This window comes from Pseudorasbora parva, chromosome 9 (genome assembly GCF_024679245.1).
Source record: "Pseudorasbora parva isolate DD20220531a chromosome 9, ASM2467924v1, whole genome shotgun sequence".
In the NCBI taxonomy this organism is placed as follows: domain Eukaryota; kingdom Metazoa; phylum Chordata; class Actinopteri; order Cypriniformes; family Gobionidae; genus Pseudorasbora; species Pseudorasbora parva.
In genome coordinates, this window is record NC_090180.1 from 47,546,659 (window position 1) to 47,567,741 (window position 21,083).

At 33.6% G+C, this 21,083-nt stretch overlaps 1 protein-coding gene across 5 annotated transcripts in view; it reads right to left on the bottom strand.

The window, feature by feature from the left end:
* tcf3a (transcription factor 3a) overlaps nt 1-21,083 on the bottom strand; it is an 82,499-nt gene that overhangs the window by 13,351 nt on the left and 48,065 nt on the right. For 3 of the 5 annotated variants that reach the window (XR_010907659.1, XM_067452880.1, XM_067452879.1), the window contains exons 16-17: nt 20,359-20,461; nt 16,206-16,341 (exon numbers count right to left, since the gene is read on the bottom strand). Coding sequence is in view for 4 of the 5 variants with exons in the window: in XM_067452880.1 (XP_067308981.1) it covers nt 16,206-16,341; nt 20,359-20,461 (239 nt within the window). In the remaining variant the exon portion in view is untranslated. Of the gene's footprint in view, nt 1-5,983; nt 6,008-9,842; nt 10,079-16,205; nt 16,342-20,358; nt 20,462-21,083 lie in introns of all 5 variants that reach the window. The other 2 variants (XM_067452877.1, XM_067452878.1) reach the window with 2 other exon arrangements.

The following is a 21,083-nucleotide window of genomic DNA, read 5'->3' on the forward strand; positions in this document are numbered from 1 at the left end:
ATTGTGAGATATAAAGTCATGATTGTGAGATATAAAGTCATAATTGTGAGATATAAAGTCATAATTGTGAGATATAAAGTCATAATTGTGAGATATTAAGTCAGAATTGTGTGATATAAAGTCATGATTGTGAGATATAAAGTCATAATTGTGTGATATAAAGTCATGATTGTGAGATATAAAGTCATAATTGTGAGATATAAAGTCATAATTGTGATATAAAGTCAGAATTGTGTGATATAAAGTCATAATTGTGAGATATAAAGTCATAATTGTGAGATATAAAGTCATAATTGTGAGATATAAAGTCATAATTGTGAGATATAAAGTCATAATTGTGAGATATTAAGTCAGAATTGTGTGATATAAAGTCATGATTGTGAGATATAAAGTCATAATTGTGAGATATAAAGTCATAATTGTGAGATATTAAGTCAGAATTGTGTGATATAAAGTCATGATTGTGAGATATAAAGTCATAATTGTGTGATATAAAGTCAGAATTGTGTGATATAAAGTCATGATTGTGAGATATAAAGTCATAATTGTGAGATATAAAGTCATAATTGTGAGATATAAAGTCATAATTGTGAGATATAAAGTCAGAATTGTGTGATATAAAGTCATAATTGTGAGATATAAAGTCATAATTGTGAGATATAAAGTCATAATTGTGAGATATAAAGTCATAATTCTGTGATATAAAGTCATAATTGTGAGATATAAAGTCATAATTGTGAGATATAAAGTCATAATTGTGAGATATAAAGTCATAATTGTGAGATATAAAGTCATAATTCTGTGATATAAAGTCATAATTGTGAGATATAAAGTCATAATTGTGAGATATAAAGTCATAATTCTGTGATATAAAGTCATAATTGTGAGATATAAAGTCATAATTGTGAGATATAAAGTCATAATTGTGAGATATAAAGTCATAATTGTGAGATATAAAGTCAGAATTGTGAGATATAAAGTCATAATTGTGAGATATAAAGTCATAATTGTGAGATATAAAGTCATAATTGTGAGATATAAAGTCATAAATGTGAGATATAAAGTCATAATTGTGAGATATAAAGTCATAATTGTGAGATATAAAGTCATAATTGTGTGATATAGTCATAATTGTGAGATATAAAGTCATAATTGTGAGATATAAAGTCATAATTGTGTGATATAAAGTCATAATTGTGAGATATAAAGTCATAATTCTGTGATATAGTCATAATTGTGTGATATAAAGTCATAAATGTGAGATATAAAGTCATAATTGTGAGATATAAAGTCAGAATTGTGAGATATAAAGTCAGAATTGTGAGATATAAAGTCATAATTCTGTGATATAAAGTCAGAATTCTGTGATATAAAGTCATAATTGTGAGATATAAAGTCATAATTGTGAGATATAAAGTCATAATTGTGAGATATAAAGTCATAATTGTGAGATATAAAGTCATAATTCTGTGATATAAAGTCATAATTGTGAGATATAAAGTCATAAATGTGTGATATAAAGTCATAATTGTGTGATATAAAGTCATAATTGTGAGATATAAAGTCATAATTGTGAGATATAAAGTCATAATTCTGTGATATAAAGTCATAATTGTGAGATATAAAGTCATAATTGTGAGATATAAAGTCATAATTGTGAGATATAAAGTCATAATTGTGAGATATAAAGTCATAATTCTGTGATATAAAGTCATAATTGTGAGATATAAAGTCATAATTGTGAGATATAAAGTCATAATTGTGAGATATAAAGTCATAATTGTGAGATATAAAGTCATAATTCTGTGATATAAAGTCATAATTGTGAGATATAAAGTCATAATTCTGTGATATAAAGTCATAATTCTGTGATATAAAGTCATAATTGTGAGATATAAAGTCAGAATTGTGAGATATAAAGTCATAATTCTGTGATATAAAGTCAGAATTGTGAGATATAAAGTCATAATTGTGTGATATAAAGTCATAATTGTGTGATATAAAGTCATAATTGTGAGATATAAAGTCATAATTGTGAGATATAAAGTCATAATTGTGTGATATAGTCATAAATGTGAGATATAAAGTCATAATTGTGTGATATAAAGTCATAATTGTGAGATAAAGTCATAAATGTGAGATATAAAGTCATAATTGTGTGATATAAAGTCATAAATGTGAGATATAAAGTCATAATTGTGAGATATAAAGTCATAAATGTGAGATATAAAGTCATAATTGTGAGATATAAAGTCATAATTGTGTGATATAAAGTCATAAATGTGAGATATAAAGTCATAATTGTGTGATATAAAGTCATAATTGTGAGATATAAAGTCATAATTCTGTGATATAAAGTCATAAATGTGAGATATAAAGTCAGAATTGTGAGATATAAAGTCATAATTGTGAGATATAAAGTCATAATTCTGTGATATAAAGTCAGAATTGTGAGATATAAAGTCATAATTGTGAGATAAAGTCATAAATGTGAGATATAAAGTCATAATTGTGAGATATAAAGTCATAATTGTGTGATATAAAGTCATAATTGTGAGATATAAAGTCATAATTGTGAGATATAAAGTCATAATTGTGTGATATAAAGTCATAAATGTGAGATATAAAGTCATAATTGTGTGATATAAAGTCATAAATGTGAGATATAAAGTCATAATTGTGAGATATAAAGTCATAATTGTGAGATATAAAGTCATAATTGTGTGATATAAAGTCATAATTGTGAGATATAAAGTCATAATTGTGAGATATAAAGTCATAATTGTGTGATATAAAGTCATAATTGTGAGATATAAAGTCATAATTGTGAGATATAAAGTCATAATTCTGTGATATAAAGTCATAATTGTGAGATATAAAGTCATAATTGTGAGATATAAAGTCATAATTGTGAGATATAAAGTCATAATTGTGAGATATAAAGTCATAATTGTGAGATATAAAGTCATAATTGTGAGATATAAAGTCAGAATTGTGTGATATAAAGTCATAATTGTGAGATATAAAGTCATAATTGTGAGATATAAAGTCATAATTCTGTGATATAAAGTCATAATTGTGAGATATAAAGTCATAATTGTGAGATATAAAGTCATAATTGTGAGATATAAAGTCATAATTCTGTGATATAAAGTCATAATTGTGAGATATAAAGTCATAATTGTGTGATATAAAGTCATAATTGTGAGATATAAAGTCATAATTGTGAGATATAAAGTCATAATTGTGAGATATAAAGTCATAATTGTGAGATATAAAGTCATAATTGTGTGATATAAAGTCATAAATGTGAGATATAAAGTCATAATTGTGTGATATAAAGTCATAAATGTGAGATATAAAGTCATAAATGTGAGATATAAAGTCATAATTGTGTGATATAAAGTCATAATTGTGAGATATAAAGTCATAATTGTGAGATATAAAGTCATAATTGTGAGATATAAAGTCATAAATGTGAGATATAAAGTCATAATTCTGAGATATAAAGTCATAATTCTGAGATATAAAGTCATAATTGTGAGATATAAAGTCATAATTGTGAGATATAAAGTCATAATTGTGAGATATAAAGTCATAAATGTGAGATATAAAGTCATAAATGTGAGATATAAAGTCATAATTGTGAGATATAAAGTCATAATTGTGAGATATAAAGTCATAATTGTGAGATATAAAGTCATAATTGTGTGATATAAAGTCATAAATGTGAGATATAAAGTCATAATTGTGTGATATAAAGTCATAATTGTGAGATATAAAGTCATAATTGTGTGATATAAAGTCATAAATGTGAGATATAAAGTCATAATTGTGTGATATAAAGTCATAAATGTGAGATATAAAGTCATAATTGTGAGATATAAAGTCATAATTGTGAGATATAAAGTCATAATTGTGTGATATAAAGTCATAAATGTGAGATATAAAGTCATAATTGTGTGATATAAAGTCATAATTGTGAGATATAAAGTCATAATTGTGTGATATAAAGTCATAAATGTGAGATATAAAGTCATAATTGTGTGATATAAAGTCATAAATGTGAGATATAAAGTCATAATTGTGAGATATAAAGTCATAATTGTGAGATATAAAGTCATAATTGTGTGATATAAAGTCATAATTGTGAGATATAAAGTCATAATTGTGAGATATAAAGTCATAATTGTGAGATATAAAGTCATAATTGTGAGATATAAAGTCATAATTGTGAGATATAAAGTCATGATTGTGTGATATAAAGTCATAATTGTGTGATATAAAGTCATAATTGTGAGATATAAAGTCATAATTGTGAGATATAAAGTCATAATTGTGTGATATAAAGTCATAATTGTGAGATATAAAGTCATAATTGTGAGATATAAAGTCATAATTGTGAGATATAAAGTCATAATTGTGAGATATAAAGTCATAATTGTGTGATATAAAGTCATAATTGTGAGATATAAAGTCATAATTGTGAGATATAAAGTCATAATTGTGAGATATAAAGTCATAATTGTGAGATATAAAGTCATAATTGTGAGATATAAAGTCATGATTGTGTGATATAAAGTCATAATTGTGTGATATAAAGTCATAATTGTGAGATATAAAGTCAGAATTGTGTGATATAAAGTCATAATTGTGAGATATAAAGTCATAATTGTGTGATATAAAGTCATAATTGTGAGATATAAAGTCATAATTGTGAGATATAAAGTCATAATTGTGAGATATAAAGTCATAATTGTGTGATATAAAGTCATAATTGTGAGATATAAAGTCATAATTGTGTGATATAAAGTCATAAATGTGAGATATAAAGTCATAATTGTGTGATATAAAGTCATAAATGTGAGATATAAAGTCATAATTGTGAGATATAAAGTCATAATTGTGAGATATAAAGTCATAATTGTGTGATATAAAGTCATAAATGTGAGATATAAAGTCATAATTGTGTGATATAAAGTCATAATTGTGAGATATAAAGTCATAATTGTGTGATATAAAGTCATAAATGTGAGATATAAAGTCATAATTGTGTGATATAAAGTCATAAATGTGAGATATAAAGTCATAATTGTGAGATATAAAGTCATAATTGTGAGATATAAAGTCATAATTGTGTGATATAAAGTCATAATTGTGAGATATAAAGTCATAATTGTGAGATATAAAGTCATAATTGTGAGATATAAAGTCATAATTGTGAGATATAAAGTCATAATTGTGAGATATAAAGTCATGATTGTGTGATATAAAGTCATAATTGTGTGATATAAAGTCATAATTGTGAGATATAAAGTCATAATTGTGAGATATAAAGTCATAATTGTGTGATATAAAGTCATAATTGTGAGATATAAAGTCATAATTGTGAGATATAAAGTCATAATTGTGAGATATAAAGTCATAATTGTGAGATATAAAGTCATAATTGTGTGATATAAAGTCATAATTGTGAGATATAAAGTCATAATTGTGAGATATAAAGTCATAATTGTGAGATATAAAGTCATAATTGTGAGATATAAAGTCATAATTGTGAGATATAAAGTCATGATTGTGTGATATAAAGTCATAATTGTGTGATATAAAGTCATAATTGTGAGATATAAAGTCAGAATTGTGTGATATAAAGTCATAATTGTGAGATATAAAGTCATAATTGTGTGATATAAAGTCATAATTGTGAGATATAAAGTCATAATTGTGAGATATAAAGTCATAATTGTGAGATATAAAGTCATAATTGTGTGATATAAAGTCATAATTGTGAGATATAAAGTCATAATTCTGTGATATAAAGTCATAATTCTAAAAGAAAAAGTCGCAATTAGTCTTTTTATTTTCTAATTTAGTGGCGGAAACGGGCCTCCAGAAAGGAAACGAGAGGATGAGACAGATTTAAAGGATTGGCATTCATTATAGCGTCTTAAAGGAATAATCAAAACCCCATCATTTACTCAACCCTCATGTCTCGCGAGTTTCTTGTCTGGAAAACAAAACGAGAGATGTATCAGTTACTGACACCAAAAAGAACAGAAGAAGAGCCAGAACAATAGAGCGCTATATTTCATGTCTCCTGAAGTCACGTGATCGCTGCGTCGAGGAACCGGACGAGATTTCAGACATTCAATGAAAAATCTCATCTGCGCATGTCATGTCAATACGTGTTTGCACCAGAGTTAACTAAAAGTTATTGAAATAAAATACAAATATTAGATGAACAATAATAAAAAAATAGAAATATTGCATTAGCAATCAACTGAAATAAGCTGAAAAACTAAAATAAATAACTGTACATAAATTAATAACTTAAACCTAATTAATAAATAATTTAAACCTAATATTAAAAAACTATTAAAATGACAAATGCACATAAAATTACTAAATAGAATAATTGTATTATATACATAAAAAATAGAAATAATATATAATGTTACTATAATTTAATTAGAAATTTTATATTTTAATTTTGAATTATTTAAAATTATGAAATTATTTATTTTATATTATATGCATTGAAGAAATGAATGGCATATTATATACACATTTTTTATTTAATATTTAATATAAACATTTTATATAATATATGCATAAGAAATATATACATTATTTTTACTAATATAATTATAATATAATTTTATAATTTATAAATATCATTTAATTATTTAAAATGACTAATTATAATTTATATTTAGAATAAATGTATATATTATATCACAAAAATAATATAATTAGTTTATATTTTAATGAAAATACCATTTTATATATTATATGCAGGAGAAATATAAATGAGATGCATATAAAATTAAATAATTTATATTTAAAATAATAATTTATATATTATATGAAAGAAATAAAATCATATTTTTTATTATATTATTATTACATAATTCAAATGTATATTTTTTTTAAATATTTAAAATCATATTACATTTTATATCTATGTATATATTATTAAAACAGTACATAAATACTAATAATACTAAAATATCACCTAGTTTGACATCAATAACATTTTAGTTTTTTAGCAAATGTGACGCATGAACGATACACGAGAACTCAAGACTTAAATGCAGGTCTTTCTCAAACAAACAGACTTCAGAAAACCAGAAATATAGAGTACAAGGCATGGGTTATTTAGTTTCATGATGCTTTTTGGGGCTCGACAGTCCTGTAAAATCCTTCTAAACTGCTTAGGTTGAGTAAGTGCACATTTTGGGCTTAACTAACTACTGCGACTAACTAGCTTTAATCTTAGTTTGTTAGTTGCATGAATCTTGCAAGCAGACAGAAAATGGGAAGGGATGAAATGACAGAAATCACATGCAGAAAGTGCAGACAGTCCCACAATCACCCTAAACCGACGCCTGTGTGGGCCGCGGGGAGGCTTAATGACGAACATACACAGAGATAAATCTGATGCATGATAACAGCGAGTGAAAGAAAGAGATCTGGGGTTTAATGCAACTTTCAGGCAAGACACCACAGGAGAAGAGGGTAAAAATATAACAGACACCACTATCACTTTAAATATGCAAATGAGGCACGATCTGATAGGAGAAGTCCCTTCATGGGCGCTATCGTTTCATTTGAGAAAACTACCGTCATGTCAAACACTCACTCAAAGGTCTTCACGGCAAACCGTCAAAATAAAAGTCCAGTTTAACTTTTAAAATTGTGAAAAATATATTCCTGTAGTACAGTCGAACTCAGCTACGCCTCAATGTGATAATACTTACACTGATAAATGCTTTCATTTTAACACATTGTTTAACAGATTAAAAAGTTTGCTTAATTTTTTATGATTAAAAGATTTTAATTAATGTTTTTGCCAGAAAAATGATTACACAACACAGGATTTCAGAAAAAAATTAAATAATATAAATGTATGGATTTTTATTATACACACAAATATTATATATATATTTTTATTTATTTATTTATTTCTCATGCATATAATATTAGATAAATATACATGACCTTTTGATTAATAAAATTGAAACCATTAAAAACTGAATTTGTTAAAAATAAAAAGGAATTTGAGGCGGGGGGGGGTATTTCATAGGGGTCTAAACATTTTATTTTTGTTCCTTTTTTAATAAATTATTAAATGTTATAAGTTTAATGATTACAATTAATTGGACATGCTTTTTGATTACTAAAATTTGATTTAACCATTAAAAATAAGTCCAAAAAAATGTAAGCAAAAAAAAAATAAAAGGGAAAAAAGGGAATTTGGGGGGGGGGGGAATCTAATGGATTTTTAAAAAAATTAAACAGAATTTAGGAAAATTAAACAAAATTTTGGGGAAATAACACGGAATTTGAGGGAAAATAACAGATTCTGGGAAAAATAAACGAAATTTAAGAAAAAAAATGTATTTGATAGGGCACTAATCAAATTTAATATGCACTAATTTGCATATATTCCCAGAGCAGAAATCTGAACATTAGATAAAGCCATGTTCAAAATCATTGAGTTTTTAATTTAAATGTTTTTACAGAGGAACTCTTTTATAAATTGCTAAATAAATCAAATCACTGTCAACAGACGGAAAAATAATTAGGAATAAAATATTATATAAATCAGCCGAACGATACATTAAGAATAAAACTGTTAAGCTTGTTGTGTAAAGAGATTTCTGACCTTTAAAGATTGTAAATGAAAACTACACACTGCAAAAAAATGCTTTTCTTACTTCATATTTTTGTCTTGTTTCTAGTCTAAACATCTAAAAAATCTTAAAACAATAAGTATTTACTAGACAAGCAAAAGTAATTGTCTTGTTTTGGGAAAAATACTCAACGAGAGTTTTTGCTTACAATAAGCAGAATGATCTGCCAGTGTGGCAAGTAAAAATCTTAAAAAAATATTATTTTGCTTACCCCACTGGCACATTATTTAGCTTATTTCCCCAAAACAAGACAATAATTTGTACATTTCTAGTAAATACTTCTTGTTTTAAGAAATTTTGACTAGAAACAAGACAAAAATACGAAGAAAGAAAAGCATTTTTTACAGTGCAGTGCGATAAAATACTGTACACTACAAAAAAAAATTCTTACTTAGTATTTTTGTCTTGTTTCTAGTCAAAATATCTAAAAATTCTAACATTAAGAAACATTTACTAGACAAATAAAGATTATTGTCTTGTTTTGGGAAAAAATAACCAAAAAATTGAGAGTTTTTGCTTAAAATAAGATAAATAATCTGCCAATGGGGTGAGAAAAATAATCTTGTTTTCTGTTCGAATTAAGATTATTTTACTCACCCCATTGGCAGATTATTTAGTATCCGAGTAATTTTTCCCCAAAACAAGACAATTACTTTTGCTTGTCTAGTAAATACTTCTTGTTAAGATTTTTTAGATGTTTGGATGAGAAACAAGACAAAAATAAGTAAGAAAAGCATTTTTTTGCAGTGCGATAAAATACTGTATTTGGGATGGTTTCTTTCCACTAAATAAATCAAATCACTGTCAACAGACGGAAAAATAATTAGGAATAAAATATTATATAAATCAGCCGAACGATACATTAAGAATAAAACTGTAAAGTTTGTTGTGTAAAGAGATTTCTGACCTTTAAAGATTGTAAATGAAAACTAGTGCGGTAAAATACTGTATTTGGGATGGTTTCTCTCCACTAGCCCACGGGTGTTTTTGCCCGGTGGTGTCTTGCCTTTAAAACCCAAAACATGCGTTTAAATCAGTCATGCAATAAATCCGTCGGCCTCCCTTTGCGCCCCAAGCAGGCAGCCGGACCACAGGCAGATCTCCGCGGCTCTGCTCACTGATCGGAGGTCAGCCGCACACACTGACCTCGCACTTGCTGCTCCAGGTTGAGAATAACGTTTACGGCCTGGTGCAGGATGAGCAGTTTGGTCTGAGGCTTCTCATTGCTCAGGTGCAGCTGGCACATGCGGCCCAGCTCTTTGAAGGCCTCGTTGATGTCGCGCACGCGCAAACGCTCACGGGCGTTATTGGCCACGCGCCTCTCTTTCTCCCGCTCCGCCTTCACCTCCACCGGCAAATCCTCGTCATCCTCGTCTTCTTGACTTCATGGGTCAGAGGGACAAAGGGGTGAGAAGGGGTCACAAGTAAAACAAAATCACCCTAGGCGTGTTTCTTCAGCGTTACCTTGCGTCTGTTTTAAAACGGACCAATCAGAAGCTGCTGGGAGTGGGATCGGCAAGTAAATTAAAGATGCAAATATAACGTTCAATTGCTTTACGTTCAAAAGTCTGGATAATTGTGCTTTTTTACACGTTTAAACTAGGGGTTGCACCGACTACCCGTCTCTTGCGTGATACCCTGAAATTTTGAATATTCTAATATGATTTCTGAGCTGTAAGGTGTCCAGAATAATAATCATACCCTGTGTGTTAATAGGCCAGAGGAGAACTGAGTCTGGTTTCTCCAAAGGTTTATTTTTCTCCATCATGCCCTGATGGAGTTTTGGTTCCTTTGGTCGCCTTTGGCTCGGCTTGCTCATTTGTTCACACTTGTCATGTTTGGTTCGATTAAAACTAACCCTGGTGCGATTGCTCATTTATTGCGGTTCATTTGAACATATGTGAACGCTGCCATCCGAACCCTGGTGTGCACCAAACAAGCGGGCCGAGAGGCTAAAAAGACAGGTCTCGGTCCGCTTCCAAACGAACTCTGGTGCGGTTTGATTGATATATGAACACAACACGGACCAAAGACATGTAAACGAACCAAAAACAGGACGTAATGTCACAAGATGCGACGCATAGTCAGCTGATTTAACGACGCGGAAAGATCGGTGTGTCCAAAATGAATAATGTACATTAGAAGGCAAACGTAGAGCAATGAGGAAGAGCCTCATCAATATTTGGTCTGACGAGCATGTTTAGAAAATGCTAGAAGAATCGCACAAAAAGCATCTCTGGTTCTTCTCATCAGAGGACCTGTTGCCCATTGCGCCCGTTTCACACATACTCCGTCTGCAGTGCGTGTGCGGTGCGTGTGCGTTGCAGGAGCCCAACGCCCTGTAGTGCTTTCACATATGCTGCGTTTGCAGTCCGCAACTGATCCACTGTTGCACACCACAAACACAGCATTTATTCATTATTTTTTATTTAAAATCCAAAAGTTTTTACTGAACATGCCTCGTCAGAATTCCAATTTTCTTTGTTTACTCTTTAATAGAAGTCAGGTTACGTAGCCTACTACATTTAAACAACATTTTATTAAATTCATTTATTCATATTTATATACTTTAGATTTAGCTCACACAAGTGGCAAAACATTTAAACACAGGTTATAGCCTTAAATCACAAACATTTTAAATTAGAAACTTACAATACGCTATTCAAAAACAGCCGACTCTCGTCTTTTCTTTCGCTTTTAAACCCTTTTAAAAGAAATCCTGCAGGTCATAAAGAACTTTGCTTTTCACCTCAGAGAAAGTGCGAGTGCTCTCCATTGTGGCACATTTTTTTACCTAAATGCCAGGTAAGGTGTCGTTTTGTTGCTTTACTTGAGAAAAAAAGCCATGTGTTGACTTTGAAACAAGAGTATATTTTAAATGATATGCATCTGTGGTGAAATTACTAGATTACTAGAGCGCAGCAAAAAATAGACTCGATACGGAAATGATCCGTGCACTGCTGCAGACGCAACGCTCCTGGAACGGACTGACGGACCGCATCCGCGTTCAGTGTGAAAGCTGTCATCCGTTAACATGGGTACTGAAAAAAATACGCACCGCACACGCACTGCAGACGGAGTATGTGTGAAACGGGCGTTAGTCGGTACAGACGACAGAACGGCCGTCTCTTTTCTGCACAACGGAGGAAATCCTGCTTCTGTTTTGAATGTTTTGAACATTTTATGAGCTCTTCATGAGTTCTCAGCGGGTAAAAATAATGCCATATGTAGCCTATATGCATAAAATGATGGCGTTTAATCCGGCACACAGCGTTGTTTTGAATGTTCGGTAAGCAGCTCCTACGTCATATAAGCCGACCAATCAGGTTGTGAGCCTCTCCCTGAGCCTTTGGTTCGGTAACTTAAGGTTCGCTGTTAAAAATGCCCGTGTGAACGCTAAGCGGACCAGGACTATATGTTTTGTTTTTTGGTCCGGACCAAATGAACCAAACTAACCGAACTACAAATGTGAACGCACCCTAAAATTATGATCTAAGTTATTCAACTAAATATACAAATAAAATTAATTATTTAGGTCTTATTTAACTCTATAAACTATAATACTGATCTGCCAACATTGTCCTTATTTGATTAAAATGAGCTGATAACATCACGGTTTTCTCCAGAACGACTGTACAGCCAAATCAGAATTTGTTGCAATACTGTCCTGTTTAACCCTTTAGGCGCCAGAGGTTTTTTCCTAAAACGTTCGATTTTGACATCTTAATTTCAAAAGGCTATATCTTAAGTGATAAAAGATGGAAACTTTCTGTAAATTAGAGAAATATTAAGGAGGACCATAAGTTTATGTAGAGATTACATTTTCCCATCTAATTTGCATATTATGACGTCATAACGTGGGTGCAATCTTGGATTATAGAATTTTCATGAAAAGCCAAATGTTTAAATGATAAATGCAGCACTTCTTTCCCCCCCAAAATGTCCCTCACCTTCTGTGTGCTATATTGCACAATACTGAATGTTCAGGTAAATAGTAAACAAACTGTGTAAATCATTACTAATAAATGGTAGAAACAAACCGAATGCATGTAGCGGTTTGCCTTTTGCTGTAGAGATTTTCCATTTACTACATACAGTAAGCACTCTGATTCCATATATAGGGCACATATATATTATATATTATTATGCACAATAGCCCCCTGCCCCGTGTCACAGCGCGTCTACTCGCGTCCAGATCTGCCTCACGCGCCGCAGATTCTGCACAGCCTGGACCACTGTTATTGTAATTTTGACTCCCCACCCTGCCTCCACGTTTCCCTCGAACTTGCATATGAATACTTCGACCTCTTCTAACATACCCAGTGGCGTTAGATAAAGTCTGCACCACAATACTGTCGCCGCAATCGCGGAGATGCGCGCGGTGAGAAGACGCGCGCTTCATGGTGAGCGCGGCAAAAATCTCCCGCGGCCGCCGCATTCTCAACACTAACACACCTGCTAACTTCGCGATGAACACTCGGACCCCGGGAAACATTGTTCCCACCACTGACATTGGGCAAAGGACCATCTACATTGGGCAAATGATTCACCATTTGTGCTTAGTGTAACGTTAGGTTTAGTTTCACTTTCAGAATCACCGTCATCTCATATTTCCCTTCAGAATCAGGGTCCGGGAATAGAAGACCCAACACTTCATTGCGGGTAAGCTTTATTGATGCCATTAGAAAATAATTATAGTAATAAAAATCTAATGCAAATACTCGCTGACGTTGACAATGCTCTGATAAAACAGCTCACTCGCACGTCAGCTCCGCTTTTGTTTACACTGATTCAATGCACTCTTGCTCGCATATTTTGTATAGAATCATGATGTTTGTATGAGTCAGGGATGAAGTACGACATGTCTACCATCTAGTAGAGGGGAGGTTGAATGAAATTTGACACCCTATTTGTCAAAATCCGCCGTTTTATTCAATGATGCATCTTGTCGAGTAAACTCGACCGTGGCGCCAAGAGGGTTAACACTGTGAAGCTGCTTTGAAAAAATCGTCATTGTAAAAGCGCGATATAAATAAAGTTGATTGATTGACTAGTCGACGTTAATGCTCTGACGCTTTAAGCTTAACGTCGGCTAGTCGCTGGCCTAGTGAGGGCGCAACAGGATAAGCAATTTCCTGACACGCAGGCTCTATTTTGAACAGTTAAAAATGGCAAATGCATACTCCGAGAGCTCTTTGATTATACCATCTGGATGCTCAAAATTGATCGGGAGAATGCACGCTTATTGTACACGCAAGTTAATCATCGCGCTAAACGCAATCACTCACTAATGCATTCATATACATGTAATCTTTATTGTGCTACTTTATCTGTATCTTATTCAGAACAAGCAGAAATCTGTGAGAAATATAACGACCATAAGACAAAATAACTGATGCAAAAGCTGTTATGTAGGAGCAATAACCTTATGGGCAGTGCTGTATGTATCATATGCCCTGTGCACAAGAAAACCTGTGTTTGCGTTTCAGCTCAAGGTTCAGGTAGGCCTGTCGCGATAATTTTTCCGTCCGCGATAATTGCCATTTGCATGCTTTTTTGTTTTCCTCGTCTCTCTCGTTGACTGTGCGCGCCTCGTTCGTTTGGGGAGGTGTTTATACTCGACGCCCAGACCGGGTGCGGCGTGATGAGACATGAGACGTCATTTTTGCCCCTCGCGCTCGAGCGGATGCGTCGTGTATAAACGAGGCTTAAAGCTATACGCAAGTTAATTCTTCAGTTCAATTTTTGTGTGCTAAAGCCACATGAGTTCCTGTAGAGATAGCAATACACATTCTCCTTTTTTTGCCAAATAAATGAAAAGCATGTCATCAATGTCTTCTCTCTCGCTGTATCAAAATATCCCTTTCCTCAGAGATGGTCAAGTTCAGTTTGTGCATGATTAGGCTATGATATAACAATTTTTTTTATTTTTTATATTGCATCCTAAATTGTGTATAATTAATATATCATATGCTAAAGTACATTTCTGGATTAAAAGAAAAAAAACATCAAGAACCGTACAGAACGGAAAACCGTGAGCCTAAACCGTGATACGAGCCGAACCATGGGTTTTTATTAATGACGTTATCAGCAACTAGTCGACTCGACTTTCATCGCATAAATGTCGACTTTAAAAAATCGGAAGTCGTTCAACCCCTAGTTTAAACAAGTCTCCTGAGCTGCATTTATTTGATAAAAAATACAGTAAACATTGTGAAATATTATTCTAATGTAAATCAGCTGCTTTTTATGTGAATATACATTCCTGTTCAATTTTCTTTCCTGTAGTTCAACCAGTAGACCGTGGCTACTGGGTTCAATTCCCAGGGAAAGCAAGATTTAACAAATATGTACAATAAGTACCGTAAAAATGCAAGATTTATTTCCGTTTTGCAGATACATTCATGTGCCCAAGTGTAAATGAAATGGTTTTGATAAATCATAGCTTTGATTTACACACAGCATGTGTGTGTGTGTTCTCCAGGTCATGCAGGTTGTTCATCCAAAGCCGAAATGTGCCCAGATGTCGACTTTTAAAGTAGTTATAATTAGTCTCAAGCGTGTCTCGCCTCCCTCTGCCATTGAATGCTACCGCGACAGACAATACACGTGCGAGACAAATGACGTCAGAAAATAATCAGTACATGTAACGCGCAGTAACGCGCACATGCAGGCATTCACAGGCGCGCACATGCATGCATTCACAGGCGCACACATGCATTAATTCACAGGCGCACACATGCATGCATTCACAGGCGCACACATGCATTAATTCACAGGCGCACACATGCATGCATTCACAGGCGCACACATGCATTAATTCACAGGCGCACACATGCATTAATTCACAGGCGCGCACATGCATGCATTCACAGGCGCGCACATGCATGCATTCACAGGCGCGCACATGCATGCATTCACAGGCGCGCACATGCATGCATTCACAGGCGCGCACATGCATGCATTCACAGGCGCGCACATGCATTAATTCACAGGCGCGCACATGCATTAATTCACAGGCGTGTCTCAAGCGTGTCTCGCCTCCCTCTGCCATTGAATGCTACCGCGACAGACAATACACGTGCGAGACAAACGTCAGAAAATAATCAGTACATTATAACCGGTTATGGTCTATTACTGAACCGATACCGAATCCTCCACGTCTGCATTGCGATGCATTGAAGAAATGATTAATTTCGACACCCCTAATGTATCTCTTAAGTACCGAAAAAAGGTACCGTTGGTTAAAATGTGAACGTACCCAAGCCTACTTGAGCATCAAATCATACTATACTGATTTCTGAAGGATCATGTGACACTGAAGACTGGAGTAACGATGCTGAAAATTAATAGGAATAAATTACACGTTACTATATATTCACATAGAAGCTGATTTACATTAGAATAATATTTCACAACTTTTAAAGTATTTTTGATCAAGTGAATACAGCTTTGGTGAGCAGAACGTTTGTATGCATTTACACTGAAGGTGCACAGGGCGGCAGGTACCTCGATCGCGTCCCGCTTTTCCCGTCTTTCCTCTCGTCGTCCGATTTATCCGCAATAGACAGGTTCTCGTCGTCTTCCTTATCTTCCCGCTTTATATCCGAGCTGGAGGAGTGAGAGGAGCGAGGCAGAGAAAGACCTGACAGACACAAGACGAGATTATCACAATGTGTGACTGTGAAAACATCCTGTAAAGGCGATGAGTTTTATTTTTTGCACGGTAAATTTAGACTAAACAGTCACTTGCTTTCAAAACATTAATTGCAACTTGTGTCTGAAAAGCATGAATAATACAAACATTCTTGCTGCATGCATGTCCATTAAAATACACAAAGCACTTAAAGAGTTAATTTACCCAAAAATGTAAATTGTGTCATTAATTCCTCCTGTGGTTGGCCAGCCGTCAGACCTCCGCTCATCTTCACACACAGATGAAGATATTAGTGTTGAAATCCGATGGCTCAGAAAGGCCTTCATTGACACCAATGTCATTTCCTCTCTCAAGACCCATAAAGGCACTAAAGACGTCGTTACAAAGCCCATCTCACTACAGCGGCTCTACAATCATTGATGAAGAGACCAGAATAGAGTTAGTGCGCAAAAAACCTAAATAAAGACTTGTATAGTGATGGCTGATTTCAAAACAAAGCTTCGAACCTTCGATTCACTGATTCATAACGGTTCGAAGCTTTGTTTTGAAATCTGCCATCACTATACAAGTCGTTATTTAGGTTTTTTTGCACACAAAATCTATTCTCTTGTCTTCATAAATGATTGTCGAGCCGCTGTAGTGAGATGGGCTTTGTAACGACGTTAGGCATGTGCCGATATCAATGTTTCATGCTGCGATTAATTGATGAAGTTTTATCACGATATACGATATTATCACGATATTTAAATAAGTTGCAAAAAAAAAAGTGTTGCCATAGCATAACAGCTTTAAGAACTATTTTTGTAAGAACAAAAATAACTGAATGTTTAAATACAATAATGCACCAAAAATATATACAGCTCTGGAAAAAAATTAAGAGACCACTCATTGAGAAATCAATGTTACGTCTCTTGATATTTTTCAGAGCTGTAAAAGTACAATTTTCAAACAGATTAAAGTGCAAAAGAATAAGGCATAAAGAACAACAGGTAGGCTTACAAATTATAATAAGGTCTCATTATTTAATGCATTCACTAAGATTGAGCAATAGCTACATTTGGTACAGAAAGTGTAATGTTTTTGTTAATGTTAGTTAAGAAATACTGATCATTGTAAGTTTTATCTTAGGTCCATTAAAAGTTATTTTGATTTTAATGTTATTAAAAAGTAACTAAGAAATTAACGTAGAATGATTAATTCTTTATAAGTATTTTTCATTGTCAGTTTGGTAATAATGAATTAACATGTTAACTAATGAAGTCGTGTCTCAAAGTTATACTGAACAATAACAAATAATTCGAACAGTTCTAATTATTAGGGTTGTAGTCCAGATTAAAACATAAAAATGTTTAAATTTGAGAATAAATAGCCTATTAAGTCTTTGAGGTTGCGTCCGAAATCGCGTACTTCCATACTATATAGTATGCGAAAAACAGTACGCGAGCAGAGTAGTATGTCCGCATTCATAGAATTCGAAAAACAGTATGCGAAAAGTACCCGGATGGCATACTACTTCCGGCGAGATTATGAAGTGCGCATACGATGGACACTTTTCTATCCCATGATGCCACGGGAGAGAGGAGCTGGCGTTATATTTGAAAATGGCGGAAAACGGAGATGCAGCTGTTTTCAAGTGTAAGTACTTTATAAACAACTTTTTGTTTATTTGTGGTTAAATTGTATTTGTTTAACATCATATAAGTAAACGACTGTCTTGTTAGAAGTTTAAATGATGTAAATTAAGGGTGTCCTTTTCCAGCCAATTCAGAAAAATTATAGTTTTATCATTAGTAGACTAATGTAAATCAGCTACCGATAGCACTTTTCACAAAACAAAGACGTTCGTTGTTTAGCAGTTTAATGAGATAATTACACAACTTCAGTAAATTAAAACGATGTATTTCTCCTTTACCAGTGTTGATATTATCAAAATGTTGTTGGTTACACAGCAAACTGCTGTTAACAAGTTTAAATTACCTCAGCTTGTCCATGTACGTTACCGTTAGCATTAATAAACTGACCATGGTTCATCACATGTTAATATCTGTGTTGATTTTGCAGGGGCTGATGAACACCCACCCGTGTTTTAACCAAGAAGTGAGAGAAAGAAAAGATTCCTTCGGCTACTAGAAATAATTGCTAAACAATGATGTTAATAAAGAAATCAAATGATAGTGTCTCATTTGTTTGTAAATTCACCGTCATGCTGTTTAGCAAGTTATATTACAAAACACTTAATTCCTAGGGCTTTATAGTAGCTATATTGTCAGTGGTAAATTGCTAATATATGGCCTTGAGTATTTTTTTTAAAGCGTTCTGTATGTGTTGCTGGTTTTTGAAACAAGCTAATTGCACGTGTATCTGACAAATATGCTGTCTTACTCTGAATACGAGTGCTGCACTATAGAGAAAAACACACTCCAGACACCATTAAAATGTATTTGCTTTATTTTTGTGTATTTAACTTTCAAATGGATACGTAGGATACAAAGCTTAAAATAAAATCACATAATTTTGCCGTACAGAGCGTAAAACACCACCAAAAGGAAAGGTATTAAAATGTTTTTTATTATAGTGTCATCACGAGGAAAGAAGTTTAACTTAAGCAGCTTCGGTAAGTAACTTTCACAGGTTTCAAAAAGATCTAAAAGGACTTTGATAACTAGTAATCTCATTTATAGGGCATCACTTTAAAATAGTTCAATAACGGTAAAGTTATATGTTTCTTTTAAAGCGTGTACAAGATGAAGACTTTACGATCTCGGTAATTTTTGGATTTACTCTTGAAGTAAATAATTTGTAAAACATGAAGCTCAAATATGTAACTATAATTTCAAATGTTTGGCACACAAATTCACACTCAGCTTAAGCCATTGTGCCAGTGGTTGGTGGGTGTCGCCTCTAGGGACCACTGTAGCTCCATTAATAGAAACACGCACACACATTTGTTTCTGAGGTAATATTTAAAAGCTAAATACATTATAATACTTGCATTATTTGAGAAATTCCGCACAAGCTCTCGACGTAGGCGTGACCTGCGAGGAGCTGACCGACGCGTCCTCTGGATTGTGAGCTCGAACGATGTAAAAACGCAGATAAAAGCGAAGCAGATCTAAAAACATCGCTGGCGAATGTGTGCAGTCGGTGGAATGGGCTCTTTAAATCTCCGCGCTGTCATGACGGCGTCTATCACGTGACAATTCCATCATGGCGCATGTAGTACGTCCGACTCCATTCATACTCCCCGTATTCATACTATATAGAACGTACTTTTTTAACGGTCGCGAAGTACGTTCTAATTCAAATGTAGTACCTACTCACATAGTACGCGATTTCGGACGCACCCTAAGTATTAAGTATTTGGTGCTGTGATGAACAATGAGATTACAAAAACGAATGGCTGTTTTAAAAACTACACACGTTTTTTGTTTGTTTGCTGGTTTCCGGGGTAACCGGCTGCATTCTGCCGTTCATCAGCGCCCTCTGCTGTCACTGAGCGGCACTTCAGCAGCGCGTCTCCTTCACCGGTTCAGTCATGTGCAAACGCACGTTGGGCTTGTTTATATCTGAGCGCGTGTCCCTTTGACGCAGAATACAGCGGTGTTGAGCATTTATAAGGTTGATGGGCAAAGTATTCTTGAGTGCATTATAAAAAATTATAAATTGTTAATAAATTATTATTTACGATATTTTAAAGTGCCCACGATAACAATATCGTGCATATTCATTATCGTGATAAATCGCATTATCGAAAATCGGCACATGTCTAAACGAGGTCTTTAGTGCCTTTATGGGTCTTGAGAGAGGAAATGACATTGGTGTCAATGAAGGCCTTTCTGAGCCATCGGATTTCAACACTAATATCTTCATCTGTGTGTGAAGATGAGCGGAGGTCAGACGGCTGGCCAACCACAGCAGGAATTAATCACACAATTTACATTTTTGGGTAAATTAACTCTTTAATGTATGAATATGAAGCATTATGATTGAAAGAGCAGCACTGACTGGTAAAGACGTCGGACTGAGAGCTGGGCGGACCCTGATGGTGTCCCTGCAGGAGCGCGCTGGCCTGTGGTAAACCTGCCGCGTCCTCACTGAGATTTGCCATCTAGAGAAAAGAGAGAGATGGTTCATACACCCTGATAGTCAACACGTCTCACTACATCAGGACACAAAGAACCAGACTTTCCCATTAGCGAAATATCATCAGACACACCAGAGTCCTGCACGGGTCCATTTTTAGAGGACCGTACCCGCTAAGTTCAGCACCAGATCCGACCCGTCACCCATGAAAATTTTAAAATTAAATCTGCATCCACCCAGACCCGTTAATATTTGTCCCGTTACCCGATCCGTGATAAATCACACGCTAAAATCAACCCAATTAAAATGCTTTATTGTCTTGCACCTCTCTCAACATCCCAACAGTGTCATGAATGGGCTAATGAAACAGGCTAAAGTGCCTTTAAAGACTCGCTGTCAACAATTTTATATACTCCTCCACCCACTAACTTTACTTTTACTTTATCCATCTACTCCTGCAACGCTCGCTCCAACTGGGCTACGAGAGGCATCAACAAAAGTTGCCGTGGTGGTGACGTGATGGGTCAAATGTCATATCGTTGTCGCGTATGTATAATGGTAATTTAGACATACAAATATTGGACATATTTTTCATCTGCGCTACTACCCACCCGCAAGGAGTTAATTATCCGCCCGCATCCCCACCC